Source organism: Suricata suricatta, chromosome 3 (genome assembly GCF_006229205.1).
Source record: "Suricata suricatta isolate VVHF042 chromosome 3, meerkat_22Aug2017_6uvM2_HiC, whole genome shotgun sequence".
Classification (NCBI taxonomy): domain Eukaryota; kingdom Metazoa; phylum Chordata; class Mammalia; order Carnivora; family Herpestidae; genus Suricata; species Suricata suricatta.
In genome coordinates, this window is record NC_043702.1 from 97909312 (window position 1) to 97925013 (window position 15702).

The 15702-nt window shown below is 50.8% G+C and overlaps 1 protein-coding gene across 1 annotated transcript in view; it reads left to right on the top strand.

The window, feature by feature from the left end:
* The window catches only part of MARCO (macrophage receptor with collagenous structure), a 35315-nt gene extending 32085 nt beyond the window's left edge, over positions 1-3230 (top strand). The window contains exons 12-16 of the mRNA XM_029933020.1: positions 49-93; positions 1079-1177; positions 1702-1746; positions 2227-2403; positions 2968-3230. Coding sequence (XP_029788880.1) covers positions 49-93; positions 1079-1177; positions 1702-1746; positions 2227-2403; positions 2968-3098 — 497 coding nt within the window. The 3' untranslated portion in view covers positions 3099-3230. The remainder of the gene's footprint in view (positions 1-48; positions 94-1078; positions 1178-1701; positions 1747-2226; positions 2404-2967) is intronic.
* The last annotated feature ends 12472 nt before the right edge of the window (positions 3231-15702 follow it).

The following is a 15702-nucleotide window of genomic DNA, read 5'->3' on the forward strand; positions in this document are numbered from 1 at the left end:
TCTAAGTTTTATTATCTTCCCCCCCCTTTTTTTGTATTTCGATCTTAGGACTTCAAGGACAGAAAGGAACAAAAGGAGAATCAGGATTTCCAGGTAAAGGGCCAGCTTCATTTTAATTTCTCTGAATGATGTCTGGAAAACCTCGTGCTTGCAGGACAGGTCGGGTTGACTTTGAACATGCTGCTCTATAACCCTCTCCCGAAGGGGCTGGGGCCCAAGACTGTTTGAGATTCCAGGACTCTGTCCCTCAAGCCTCAGGTTCTTTCCCCTGGAAAACCTGGAGAGCGACAGAACTCAGTGACCTGAGGGGGTAGGGATAGGGGCCAGGCTGAGGGTAGAGAAGGGGTGAGAAGGGCCTGAAGAGCGGGGCCAGCTGGAAGCTTCAGGCCGTGCATCCACCGTGGAGCTGTGCGGCCTCCGTCTCCACCTCCCAGGTGGGCCGCGGTGCCTCTCTCTGCTTCCCCATACCTGCCTCTGTCCATCTCCATCTTCCCTTTGGCCCTTCAAGCCCCTTCCCACCTCCCCCTGCTGCTTCCCACTAGCCTGTTATGATCACCTCCCAAGCCCTCGCCTGCGCGCAGCCCATCCCACAGAGAGCCCCCTTCTAGTCTTCTCCACAGCCCTGCCCTGATGGGCGCCAACGCAAAACTTCTCAGACACATTTCTTAAACCTTCTTTCTTCCTCATGATCTGGGGATTCGGTTCCTGTTTGAACTCGCTAAAGGAGAACTTGAGACCTAGACACATGGTAGCAAATTCTCTCAGAACAGCCAGAACTTCCACACAATCCTGTCGTCCGAGGAGGGCCCGCAGCCCCTGGAATCTTGTCACCTGTTTTTACCTGTGTCTTCTCAACCAGCATTCAGAGGAGAGTCCGTGGGGAGATCAGAGCAACACCCTGCCCCCAACTGCCCCTCCAAGGTGGACCACAGACTCAGGCTGACCATCCAGACGGCCCCTTCATGGACATGGGAAACCTGGTGGTCAGGGACAACTCAGTCACTGAAGCCCAAGGCTATTGGTCCCCCTGGGAAAGCAGAACAAAGCTTCTGAGCCTCTCGGTCTCTCTCCTCTCCAGGCCCCGCAGGCATGAAGGGAGACAAAGGAAGCCCGGGCTCTATAGGCGTCAGTGGTCCACCCGGACTGAAAGGCCAAAAGGGAGATCCAGGAGTAAAAGGTAAGGCCTCGGTCTCTGATTTGTGTGTTCTAAGGAGAGTCCCTGTTGTAAGGAGTCTGTCTGGGAGTTTTCAGAATCAGAGGTGTAGAGGTTTGCTGGCTCCTTCCTGGACAAATTCTGTGTTGGGATTACCCTTAGCCCTGAGCACACAGAAGTGAGTAAGGCACGTCCTGGGCGGACATGTGGACTGTGGTCTCATGACATCCAGCCCATGCCCTGGACACTGGACCTTTCCAAAGAGGAGTTGCTCCCCACCCCATGCCTCTTCCCTGTTACATGCTCCCCACCAATCTAGCTTAAATCCTGTGCGCTGTGGTGTAAGCCTATTTCGGCTTGCTCAGTCATCGGCTCCCATGGTACATCCAGCCCTTACAATGCCAGGTCACTGGCAAAACTCGGGAGAGACTCTGACCTCCCCACACACCCGCCCGCCCTCCTTCCACTGCTGGCAAGGAAGGGTGCAGGGGTCAGGGCTTCTTGTTTCCCTTCAAATTGTGTATAGGTTTTTTTTCCCCTTATGACAGGATCCTCTGGACAGCAAGGAATACAGGGACAAAAGGGTCAAAAAGGTAATCATTCTTTCTCTTCTCTTTAATTTGGGCTTTGGAGGAAACTACTTGAGAACTGTAGGTATGAGGGGGAGAGGGCCTGGTTCTCAGAGAAATTCCTCAGTTTGGGAAAAGCTAACCGGCTCTTCCCCTGGCTAAGCCTGCCCCGGGCATAGAACCAGGGCACAGCCGGCTCGTTCCCATCCTCTCTCCCCCAACACCCTCATTCCTTCTCTTTCTCTCTCCTTTGCTCCTTCCCTGTGTCTCCCCGTCCCCTGTTTCCCTCCCTCCATTTTCCCCTCACCTTTTCCTTTTCGTCTCCCCATAAGGCCAGGCCACCTGCAGGTGCATGGTTGTGGCGGTCCCTTATGTGGGACCTCCCCGGCGCTGGGGACAGCCACGCAGGGGACTTGCTTTTCTAGTAATGGAGAGGCAGAGTGTGTATCTGTGTGAATCCCTAGACCGCTCTCCTCACCCCTCGCATGTATGCCTTGCACCCAGGTGAATCCCTGGTAGCCGTCAGGATTATCGGCTCTAGGACCCGAGGCCGGGCTGAAGTCTACTATAATGGTGCCTGGGGGACAATCTGCGATGACGACTGGGACAATTCAGATGCCACTGTCTTCTGCCGCATGCTGGGCTTCTCCACGGGAAGGGCCCTTGTCAATGTGGGACCTGGTGAGTAGGTCTTCAGCCAGGGGCCTCTTTCCTTGAGGCCTTCACTTGGGTTGCAAGTGACTCAGCGAGAAGTGTGGGTTCAAAGAAAAGCATTGGCTTAAGCAACTGAAAGAGCAGTTCGGCTCCCCTGGTGGCCAGCCTTCCAGGTGGGTGGCCCCCGGAAAGAGATGACTTCCCTTCCCCAGCAGTGGCAGCGAGGGCTTGGGTGAGGCTCTGGCTGCCCTGGCTTGGATCACTGTCCGACTGGCCCTGAAGCCAGGTCGCTCCACAGCCGATGGTGTTTGAGAGGCACAACCCTCCGAAGGACAGCTGAGGCGCTGGCCCTGGAGGGACAGAGGAGCTGCAGGGCAGGCAAACACCAGTGTTCATCTCAGCTTAGTCTGGCAACTAGAGATCAGGACAGGCCATGCTGCGACCTTCTTCAAGGAGAAGGTGCAAAGGGAAGAGAAAATAAATCAGCACCTTGGACCTGAGTGGATGCAAGGGAAATCGGCCATCAACCCCCAAATGGAAGTTGACCCCTAATCGCGCTTTCCTCGCTCTCCTTGCCTTCTTTATATCCAGGCACTGGGGAGATCTGGCTGGATAACGTCGCCTGTCGAGGGACAGAGGGGACCCTGTGGAGTTGCAGCAAGAACAACTGGGGCTCTCACAACTGCAACCACAGTGAGGATGCGGGTGTGGAGTGCAGCTGACCCCTCACAGCCCCTCCACTGCTCCGCTCCCAAAGTGTCTGCAGGCATGGACACTCAGCTCACCCAGGGGAGGGCCACTGCTCTCTGAAGGCTCACTCTGGGGTGCGGTCACTAATAAAGCTCAAAGCACTACCTGGGAACGTCATTGCTGAGACTGGAATCACTAGTTCATACCTCTCCTCCCTTACTGATGAGCCCCCTCAATGCCCACACTTCACTGAGTTCTCACGAGGGGGGGGGGGAGACAGTGGAGTCTCCACTTGGGGGATCTAAATGCAATGTGGAAACTGAACAGTACCTGAAGTCAAAATGAGGCATGACCATCCCTTCCATCCTTCAGCTCCAGCATTGGAGCTGTTCGCCAACGAAGGAGGATGTTGGCATGTCGTAGACACCATGTTGCATGATAAATAGGAATTGTGCCTTTAAGCATGAAAATTGGTTTTCTTAGGATGTGAGCTCCATATGTAAAAGGTCTATTGTCTGTTTTATTCACCCATGTAGGGCTCAGTACACATGTACTGAATGAGCAACGGACTTAAACCAAGAAGGGAGAGCAGCTCATGCTCTGAGAAACTTGACTTCCCTCTCCCTTTTCGGGCTTCCCCTGGGTTATATATTTTCTGAGTGCATTCTCATGAGTATTCTCTCTCTCTCTCTCTCAACATCATAAATGCTTTGGTAAATGTTAACTCTGGGAGCGTGAGATGTATGTGTGATATGACTCTAAGGTACTATCATTTGCACTTGACCCATGAGGAGCTCAGCCTCAGGGCATGAGGAAAATTGCCCGGGGTCACTTGTAAATAGTGGAGTCAAGGTCAGAGCCCAGGAGTGGCAATGCAAGGGCTGGGCCCAGGAGTTACTCACTGCAAACAAAAGCATAGATGGATCTCTGGGGGGTGGAGAAGTTGGAATTTGGTGAGATGTGACCTGAACTTTATGAAACAGAAAAAGGAACTAATCAGAAACACCCACTGTATGGGTTAGTTAATGCTCCATGACAAATCGCACCAAGTATTGATGGGTTAGAATGATTATTTATGCTCATTCATGCCCCTGCGGGTAGGCCAGAGATTGGCCCATCAGGTTGGGCTCCACTAGGGGGCTCTGCTTCAAGCTGCAGGGCCTGCTGGGTTTGCCTCTTCCCTGTGGGCTGAGCTCGGCCACCTAGATGCCCTCTACCACTTGTTTCCTGGTGAAGGCAGCAGCATGAAAATGTAAGCAGGAACACATGATACTTCTTAAGGCCTAAGATCACACTCAACATTTCCCATCCGTGGCCTTGGTCTCCTTCTCTGAGCTATTGACTCCCCAATTATGCTACAAGTGCAGACCTCTCTCCTGAGAGCCAACCATATAGATCTGTCTACCACCCACCTCCATGTGGTATCTCAAGGTGAGGAAGCTAAGGCCTGAATCATCATCTGCCACTCCCCCATCTCAGCCAATGGCTCTCTCCATCAGGGCCCAAGACGGAAACTGAATGTCAAACACCATGCCTCCCCATCTTTTACCCCTCACCCACCAGGCACACAGTCCCACTAATTCACCTCCCTACCTCCAAAAAAATCTCTCCAGTCCATCCAGCTTTCTCCATCTCTGCAACCATGATGGTTCAGGCCACAGCACCAAGAGCCCAGATGCTTGGAACATCTAATTAGTCTCTTCCCTGCACCAAACTCCATCAACCACCTCTTCATTCTCCAGGCAGCAGCCTGAGAGATCTTTTGAAATGACCCAGAAACCATACTGATGCCTGCCTAAAGCCTTCAATGGCTTCCCATTCCCTGAGGCAGTGGGCCACATTCATCACATGACTTTCAAAGAAGTGCCCCTGAAAACCGACCTCACACAGCCCTCCAGTAACCTTATTGCTTCATTTTCTCTCTACGTTACATCCAGAGTCTCCTATACAGCATACAGTAGGCTCTTCCTGTATGTTTTCTGATTGACTCTGCGAATAAATGCAGGAAGGACAAAAGGAATGCTTAGCAGAACACCCAGCTTTTCTGCACTGGCATTGCCTCATGCTTTAATTATTGTGACTAAGGACCTCCCCACTCAAATACTTTCCAAAGGAAAGGAAGAAATGGTTTTCTCGAAAGGTGAGATCTACTTCTCGGTCATTTATACTTTACAAAGTTAGCTTTCAAAAAAAATCATGCAGCTCATGGTTTACCAGCTGCATCATAAATTTTAAAAGTAGTTCCTATCTTCCTGCTGCCTCAGCATCCCCACAAGCACACGGTGAGCACCCAGCCCAGGGGATCAGGTGTACCAGTGCAGTAAGGTGGGCCCTGCCCTAAGTTTCCCTTCCTACATCCCATGACCTTGACCTAGTGATAGTCAAACACCAAAGGGGATCAATGGAGATTTCTCATGCCCTATGCTTGTGTACCCACCCAGACCCCCCATAAAAGCCCTTGCCCACGGGCCCTCACTCTCTCTCTGCTCCCCACCTGCACGGCTAAGTGCTCTCCCCATGCAGTGGCCCCTCAGCACCTGGAGGAAACCTTCTTCTTCCTGCACCTCTCCTGTGCCCCTCTCACGGCAGCACTTGAATGACCATCCCCTAAGAGAACAGGAACACTAGAGCATCACAGGATACAAGTGACATTATTCTCGTCTTACAAATGAGCAAACGAGTTACAGCGAAGTTCTGTGATGCAGCATGGGGCCATGGCCTTCACAACGTGACTCTGCAGCTCATCAACAGAAGCCAGAACCAGGTCCATGGCTCTTACACCCTCTCTCTGGGAATTCTCATCACATTATGAACACTAGTGCAGGCCAGCCGCTTGGGGGATGGGTGAACATGTGAGGAGGGTCCAGTTACCCCAGCTGAGGCCAGCCTTCACCAGCCAGTCCACAGCTGGCCACAGTCACATCAGGGAGTCCAGCCAAGGCTGGTCAAGCCTGGCCCCCACATTGGAGGAACTAACCATCCAACCAATCCACAAACTCATGAGCAATCACAGTTGGCTGTGGCTTAAAGCCACTAACTTTTGGGGTGCTTTGTTACATAGCAATAGCCACCTAAATAAAATTAACTTGGCTAAGGACACCCAGCCAAGAAGAGGCAGAGAGATTTGAATCCAGATCTGTCTGACACCAGTAACAATAAGAGACAAAGGAAAGTTGCCACCATCTATACCTCGGCCCGGCAGCTCCCCTCATAAGCTCTCAGACCAAGCTAAACTGAGAAAACTCCCCTTCCAGAACCACGGCGGGGCGGGGCGGGGCATAGCACAAGGCCGCAGTGTGGGCACACTGGTTCTGCGGCCAATGGGAGGCTGATTGTAGGGCAGAAGAGGAAATGGGTAAAATCATCATGGCAGCATCCTCAGTGGCTGGAGAGCAGAGTAGGGTGGGACTGGAGCACTGAGTGTTGGCCATGACCCCCTAACCTCTGCAAGGCACTGCTGTGCATGTGAAGCAATTCTCCCTCTTGCTTCCTCTTCCCAGACACTTGGTGGGCCACACACCAGCACAGAGCCACCTGGCTGAGCAGGACAGAGATGGCCCTCGGAGAACGCTCTGTGTCCAAACCCCCCATCACTTCCCGGCCCAGCAGGGCAAACCCAGAGAGCTTCCTGGCTTCCAGGTAGAGAGACACACTGAAGAGGAAAGGTTCTGGAGTGAGGCTGCCTGAGCTGGGCAGCCTATGACAGGCTTCAGCCTGGACAGTCAAGGTGTTGAAATTCTCTGGGCCCTGGGGCACCTGAGTGGCTCAGTTGGTGAGCTGTAGGACTTTGGCTCAGGACATGATTTCGCAATTCGTGAGTTCCAGCCCTGCATGGGGCTATCAGCATGGAGCCTGCTCTGTCTCCCTCTCTTTCAGCCCTCTCCCACCCGTTGCCTCTCTTTCTCTCTCTCAAATATAAACATTAAAAATTAAAAAAAAATTCTCTGGGCCCTGGGTTCCTTGCCTATAAAATATAGTAAGAATTCCTCCCTCTCAGAGTTCTTGTGAGGATTTGTTGAAATGATAACTAAAAAGAAAGCATTAGCATGGTGCCTGACATGTGGTAATGCTCAATGCTCCTTACTATGATCCTTCAAGACCCTCCACAGTCCACCCCTTGCCCCCCTACCCCCCACACTCCCGCACTGCTCTCCTGGGCCATGTGTCCCTGGCAGGTGGGTGGTATTGGGGCCTTCCCTTCAAAGCCAGGCTTGAGGCATGGGACATACTAGGATGGGGTCCAAGGATCCTTCAGGGCCCCACACAGGGGTTTACTGAGGTTTCAGGCCTGTGAAAGGCCAAAGGTGACAGCGAGATGCGAGCAAGGACTGCCCCCCTACAGGTGTCCCCTACTGGGCAGGAAGAGTCTGGCTCTACACACACCCTGGCTCCATTCGGTCTCTGGCCATGCCACCTTGGAAGTGCATGGACTTGACCTGGAAGTGAAGGTGACTCCCGAAGTCGCCGCCCAGAGACTCGAGGCTCCTGTCCTCCCACAGCCAAAGGATAGCTTCTCTCTGACATGTCCACTGGGGATGATTTGGGGGGAAGTGTGTGGGGGTTGGGAACAAATTTAAATCCCAGCACCAATGACCGATTGTGTGGTTTTGGAGAAGTCACGTACCCTCTCTGACTTTCTGCTTCCACATCTGTAAAGGGGGGGAAATGATGATGATGATAAAACTAAAAATAATATACTGCCTCATGTGGATTAACTGCTGTGCTCTTGGCACATACTGAAAACGAAATGACAGCGGGATTTACTAGAACAGCTTGACTGCAAGTTTTCGCTCTAACCGCCACCTTTCCTTCTTCCACCCACCACTCCGGAATCCCTTCTGCCCTTTATGGCTCAGTTGAGGTACTTCCTTTAGGAGACCTTTTCTGACGCCTCTCACTGCCGATAAATCTTTCCTTTCACTCAACCCCTATGGTCCATCCATGTAAGGAAGGAAAAATCACAAGGGGGAACTGAAAAGAGGCGAATAAGATCAAATTCCAGAAATATAAACCATGAATTCACAAGAGACTGGAGTCCAATAATCATTTTTTTTAAAGTTCATCCTTACATTCAATAAAAAGAATGCAAAAAAAAAAAAAGGGAGATCATTTATTTCCATGTCAATTTGGCAATTAAAAAATCCTTGGTGCTGGTCAGAGGAAGGAAAAGAAAACTGTTAACCACTGCAAATAGAAATATAGATGAGTCTCCCGGGTGTGGGGAATGGGAATGTGGCAAGATGTGACTTAAGCCTTTTGAAACAGAAGAAGGAACTAATCGGAAATGCCCACTGTATTGGTTAGTTATTGCTGCATGACAAATTGCACCAAGTATTGATGGGTTAGAATGATTATTTATGCTCATTCATGCCCCTGTGGATCTGCTGGAAGTTGGCGGATCCAGGCTGTGCTCCACTAAGGGGCTCTGCTTCAAGCTGTAGGTCCACCTGGGGTAAGCTCTTTGCCATGGATCAGGCTCAGCTGTGCCACCTGCGATCCCTCTACAACTTGTCTCCTGATAAAGCAGCAGCATCAAAAGATAAGCAAGAATACATGATATTCCTTTGAGCCCAGGCAGAGCCTGCATGCTGTCACCTCTGCCCACATTTCACTGGCCAAAGCAAGTCACGTGGTCAAGCCCAAAGTCCTAGGCCAGGAATGTTCCTCCACCTTTAGTAGGAGGATGGCAAAGGGACAAACGGCATGCATGGGAGATGGGGTGGAACTGGGGCCAATGAGGTATCTACAAACCCACAGAAGTATATCTGTGGAATCCTGTGGATAACACTACGGAGGCACACAGAAGCACTTTTAACTGTGTATGCTCAGTGGCCTGCATTCAGAAAAATCAAAAGAGAAATAACCTTTTAAATAGGGGCCTAGGGGCACCTGGGTGGCTCAGTCAGTTGAGCATCCAACTTCGGCTCAGGTCAGGATCTGGGGGTTCATGGGTTCGAGCCCTGCATTGAGCTCTGTGCTGACAGTTCAAAGCCTGGAGCCTGCTTTGGATTCGGTGTCTCCTTCTCTCTCTGCCTCTCCCCTGGTCACGCTCTGTCTCTGTCTCTCTCTCTTGGAAATAAATAAACATTAAATTTTTTTAAAAAAGAGTGATTCATTGCATCTCTCTGCTCTGTGTGCAGGAATTGTGTTTGTTGTGGTGTCCTCCCATTATTTGGCACAGTGCACAGCACACAGTGTGTATACATCATGTGTGTGTGTGAGGTGTATGCATATGTAATACATAATTCTTATTTATTTTTTTACGTTTTTTGTAATAGATAATTTTTAAATGTATGTGCCCAGGGAAAAAACTTGGAAAGAAACATACCAACATGTGTCTCTTTGGCAAAATTATGATAGATTTCATTTTATTTTTTATTTATTTTATCATTGGTTTTCCTTTTCTTTTTTATATTTTCTATGAGTTGGGAGCTGTCTATCATGACAATAAATACATGCCATGAGTATATATTTATAAGCATAAGAGAGATTGTTATTTAAAGTGGACAGTAAAAGTATACAATGCATCATCAAAGAGTCCAAAATCTTCCCCACCCTGGGCTCGGACTTTCATTCCTGCCCTCTCCCACCCCCCTTCTCTGTGTCCTGGAGTGCCAGCCCTTGGAGGACAAGAGTCCAGAGAACACTTCAGGTGCGGTGGCCTCTGAAGAGAAATGGGACCACAGCTGTGGAGGAGACAGGATGTGCTGGGGAGGACTTTACTATGTCCTGTTTGTATGTTAATAGGGACGACCAAGTAGGTAGGGAGAAATGAGTAACTCAGGAGAGAGGGCATAATCTTAGCAGCTATGTCCTTACAAGGGCTAGAGGTCAGAGGGGTTCGGAGCAATTGGTGGGAGCAGGAGAGTTCTCCCGTGGCAGGATGAAGGAAGGGGAAAATATGAATAAAGATGCAGAAGCCAGAGCATTTGGCAGTGGGAAGATGAGGGACGGGTGGAGTTCTCGTTTGATTGCTTCTGTGTTCCCAGAGGGCCTGAACCAGGGTTAGCAGCTGAAGGGCGCGGGGGAAGGAACTGGTGCCGGAAGCATCAAGGGAAAAAGATTCGACTCTGGGGTGGGGAAGGGAGGTCCCCAGTGCTGCCTTTACTGGAAATGTTGGGGGCAGGGTGTCAGGCTGCCACCCATTGAAGGCTTACCTTTGTCAGCCACTCATCTTCTCATTCAATCTTCAAAACAACCTGCAAGAAACAGACTCTAAATATAGAAAATAAATTGATAGTTGGTGGGGGGATGGGCAAAATGGGTGAAAGGAAGGAGGAGGTACTGGCTTCCGGTTATGGAATGAATAAGTCCTGGGGATGAAAGGTACAACATAGAGAATATGGCCAATGGTCCTGTGATGGTGTTACATGGTGACAGATGACGGCCACACTTGAGAACGTATAGTGTCACAGACTTGTCGAATCACTACGTTGGATGCCTGAAACTGATGTGACGTTGTGTGTCAACTAGACTTCAATTTTTTTTTAATTTTTTTTTATGTTTTATTTATTTTTGATACAGAGAGAGACAGAGTATGAGAGGGGGAGGGTCAGAGAGAGAGAGGGAGACACAGAACCGGAAGCAAGCTCCAGGCTCTGAGCTAGCTGTCAGCACAGAGCCTGACGCGGGGCTCGAACCCACGAACGTGAGATCTGACCTGAGCCGAAGCCGGAGGCTTAACCGACTGAGCCACCCAGGCGCCCCTAGACTTCAATTTTAAAAAACCCTGCAAGGTAAAGATTCCTGCAACCATTGTACAGATGAGGTGCTGTGTGTTCAAGGTCACACAGCCAGTAAGAGGCAGAGGCCAGGTTTGAACCCAGGCATATCTGATGAGAGGGATAAGTGGTCATCCATACACTCCGCTAGACACCTTTGCTGAGCCTCACACCCAGGCCTCCCCTCTGCCCATCTGGGCACCGCCTCATGCCCCTGCCTCCCTCCCAGTCAAGTCCTGTTTCCTGAGAACCCAGCAAATTTGGGGGGGTCTCATATATCAATGGCTGCCGGAGCTTTAATGCCCCACCAGGAGAGTTCAGAGGGGTTTTTGGCCTGGGCCCCACTTACTTAATACTGTGCTGCACTTCTGTTTTCCTTTCTGCTGGGTACCACCCTGTTCCCAACTTCACATTTGCATTTCCCCCTGCAATTTGCCAGAGGTTCATCTGTGCCTTTTACGAGGGACTCACTGACACAAAGACAAATGGCCCAGTTCCTGTTCCCTGCGGTCAGAGTCCATGGGGGAAGCCACAAGTGAATATATTCTCAGTACAGAGCAATGGGCTGGGTTGGCCCAGGAATGCAGGTGAGGGTCTTTGCTCTGAACCCCGGCCAGCACTCAGGGCCCAATTGAGATTCTTTCCTTCAGCTCCACTTCCCAAATCTACGTAGTAAAATCCTTTATTTATTTATTTATTTAAATGTTTATTTATTTTTGAGAGAGAAAGAGAGACAGAGCACAAGTGGGGGTGGGACAGAGAGACAGAGGGAGCCACAGAATTCGAAGCAGGCTCCAGACTGTGAGATGTCAGCACAAAACCCAATACAGGGCTTGAACTCACTAGTCCTGACATCACGACCTGAGCTGAAGTCAGACACTTAACTGACTGGGCCACCCAGGCTCTTCTTTTTATTTTGCGGGGGAGGGGCAGAGAGAGAGAGGCAGGTGGAGAAGAGAGAGCATCCCAAGCACTGTCAGCACAGAGCTGGACTCAGGGCGTGAATCCACAAGGAGATCATGACCTGAGCCCAATTTAAGAGTCCAGACGCTTTCCCAAGTGAGCCCGCAGGTGCCCCTGTGTAGTAAAATCTTTTTTTTTTTTTTTTTGCAATAGCAAAGGGCGGTTTTATTACCTTACCAACACAGCGAATCCATGCTGAGAGCCGTAGTAAAATCTTAATAACACACTTGAAACAGCTTTAAGGTGTCTCCCCACTAACTGCACCCAAAATGGTACGGAAGATAACACAGGAACGTTGCAAGTTTGTTAAGATATGCATTAAACGGCAGCTTTGGACTGGATTGTCTTATTGCAGTCCTCCGATAAGCTGATGAAAGCTTTTCTCTGGCCTCTGGCCCATTTGGTCAGGACCCGGAAGAATAGAACAGGAGCAGAGCAGGGGCTAAATGCACATGGGCTGTGGTCCCTGGGCAAGAATCTGGTATCCGTTGGGCAATAAGTGACTATCGCAGGTGGTTGCAGGGCTGCCTTTGAGGAACCATCTGGAAAAGGCTGGATTTCGGGCCTCTCACGTCCCCTAAACATAACCTGACTGCCTCTGATTTCCCTGACCTGCTGACCGGGTCCTGCTTTCCCTTCAGGGCACAAGGCCTGGGGACATGCAGATCTGGTGGCGGTTTGGGAGTTTGCCTTCTCGCTGCGGGCACGCGGGGGCGCTGCAGGCCATGCTCAGCCCACCAGGCACTTGCCTCGGTCTCTGCCTGGTTCTGCCACAGACCTCCAGACGCTATCGTTGGCCAATGTTCCCTGGCCTGGGTGCCGCCCAGTCTCAGCCCACCTGCCTCAGAAGAAATTCACGCCTTTCATCTGTGCCTGGTCCGAGCCTGCACTGAAGTCCTGCTTCCTTCCTTCTTCCTCTTCCCCAGGAATAAGCAATCTACAGCTGGCCCCAGACAGGGTGCTTTCAAAAAGGCACGTCCTTGGAGTCAGCACCCTTAGGACGGTGGGAAACTTCCATTTTTTAAGCACTGACTGCGAGCTGCTACCATAAGAGGCTCTTTACATGCATTAATGCCTCAGAACAGTCCCAAGAGAGTCTATAACTCCCATTTTACTGAGGAGACAACTGAAGCTCAGAGAGGGTAGCTTATTTGCCCAGGGCAACACAACAAGCTGGTATGAGCAAAGCTAAAGGTCTAAATCCATACTGACCTAGAAGCGCATGTTCGTCTCCCACACTGGCAAACCTCTTCCCATACCCACAAGGTAAAGAATTGGGGCAGGAGGAGATAGGGACCCCAGCAGGTTGGATGGAGGGACTTCTGAAAGCCAGAGCTGCTGAAAAGGCCCTCCCTGAGGCCTGCTGGATGGTGGCCAGTCAGTCTGAGAAAACAGGGGAGCAGGGAAGGAAATGCCCTCAAGAGCAGGTGCTCACCCATGGACTAAAGGGGCCCGCAGCTGCTGGTTACATCTTGTGCTCTCTGGCATCAGGAGATGCCCCCAACATTTGATAGCTGTCCCCACACTTCCCTTGAGGAAATCTCTCTCTCCAGCCTCTTTCTCTCTGAGTATGTTGGGTTTAATTCCATTTCAACAGAGCTTGCCCAGGCACATCCTAAGTGTCAGGAGCCCTGCAGCAGGTGCTGGGTGGGGAGAGGGAGATGTCTCCAGAGCAGCCAGGCCCACTAAGAACTCTCAGTCCAACTAGGGAGAGGAACCATCAACAAGCAACTAGATGTTCCAATATGGGGACCAGGGACACAGAGCAGGAGGGCGAACCGAGGTGATGGAGCTCATGGGAGGCTGACGGAAGTTGGCCAGAAGAGTGAGACCAGGGCAAAGCTCCTCTAGAAAGGGAGAGCTAGATGGGGAGGGTGTAGAGGCTGGACATTTAACAGGCAAGGCCAGCAAGGGGCCCGGCTCAGCAGCCTCACCAAGACAGGACAAGGGCTGGATCAGGGGCCAGGGGCACAAGACGGGCCCTTAATGCCCAGAATGGAAGGTGGACTCCAGGCTGATGATTCCTGCCCGGAGTGCCCAGGAGTATGGTGTGCCACTGAAACAGAATTCAGGAACAGGGCAGGTAATGGAAAAGAGAAGCTTGAATTTGATCGATGGGCACTCCCCCCAGAGGAGCTAATTGGTGAGGACAGGACGGAGTCACCAGGGCTGCCTAGCCCTGTCGAGGAGGCCCTCCCAGAGCATCCAAAGTGTGGAGAGTTCTCTGAGACAATGAGAGCAGTTCTGTGATGTCAACTGTGGCCCTTGCTGTCACTGATAAAAGAGACTGCAATTAATTAAAAATGAGCCTCCTCCCTGGTGCTCGCATCAGTTTGCCCAGAGAGCCTTCCTTGCCCCCATTTGAATAGGACCTCACCCCCACCCTGGATTAGCTCAATCTGCGACAGGTGGGTGAGAGAAAAGCTTGGGCCAGGGGCAAAACTACCCTCCAAAGCCCACAGGCCTTACAGGCCTACGCGTGGCTACGTGCACTTGACAAAGGTTTATAGAGCAGTTCTCGGTGCTAGCCACCAGATATGGGGGATTAGGGGGTGAAAATCATGATCCAGGACCCCATGGAGTTTATAGTCTAATGAGGAAGATGGAGATATCAGTAGACCATCCAATAGGACATGACTCATACAGTCAGCAGTGAGGCGATATGGGGGCCTGGAGGAAGGGCATTTGCAAAGTCTTGAAGGAGGTGAGGGAGTAGACATTCTGTGCTCTCTTATTTTTACTTTCTGGTGCATGACAAGAACTTCTCTTTTTAGTGGGCACCTACTATGTGCCAGTCCCCTGAGATGAAGCATCTCTAATCTGCATTACCACCTTGAAGGTACTCTGTCCAGAGAGAACCCAAGTCTTGGAGAAGATAAGCACCTTATTCCAGACCACACAGCTGGTGACAAGCAGAAGTGGAGTCCCAATCCAAGGTTAGGTGACTGACTCTGAGGCTCAAACTCTCCACCGTAGGGAGCTCTAGGCTCCACTTCAGCCCTCTGTTGGCTCAGGTCTCCAGGAGGCTCTATGGTAAAGTAGAGAAATGGAGCAATATATAACCAAGGCTTGCAATGGGGTCTAGAAAGAAATGTAGAAAAACCAGAACGGCTGGGCTATGAGGATTTTGGAAGACATGACTTGAATTGGACTCTTTTATTTTATTTTTAAAAATTTTTAACATGTATTTATATTTGACAGAGAGACAGAGCATGAGTGGGAGAGGGGTAGACAGAGAAGAAGACACAGAATCCAAAGCTGGCTCCAGGCTCTGGGCTGTCCGCACAGAGCCTGGCATAGGGCTTGAACTCACAGACTGCAAGATCATGACCTGAGCCAAAGTCAGATGCTCAACCAACTGAGCCACTTTTATTTTATAAGCAAGTGAGGGAGACCCAGAGAGGCAATGAGATGGGCACTGAGACGCAGCTGGGTTCACTGCTGAGTTGGGTTAGAACCCAAGTCTCCTTGTCCCCAGTTCAGGGCTCCTTCCACTCACCAAGCTGTGCCACCATGGGACACACACACACACACACACACACACACACACACACACACACAGTTACTCAAATTAGTGATTCGTTCTGTCTTTGACCAAGACAATACTTCGATGTTTCAAGATCACCATGAAACGGAAATTGCTCAGAACAAACTTCTACCGTGTCTGCATCTCGGGGTAAATGGCGGGGCTGCTCGTATGGGGGGAGGGGAGTATCTCAGGCACCTTGCAGGAGCTTTTGCTGAAGGCCTCCAGGAACAATATGCAGTAACACAAGGCCTTCACAAAATAGAGAAACAACGTGGCACAGAGGGGTGGCCAGAGAGACCTCCTTTCCTGGCCCCTGTTGGTTGAGCAATTCAATGTCTCTCACATGCGGCCTTGGGCCAACTCCTCAATTATTGCCTTAATATGCAAGTTCATCTAAAATCTATTACAAGACAAAAGTAACAC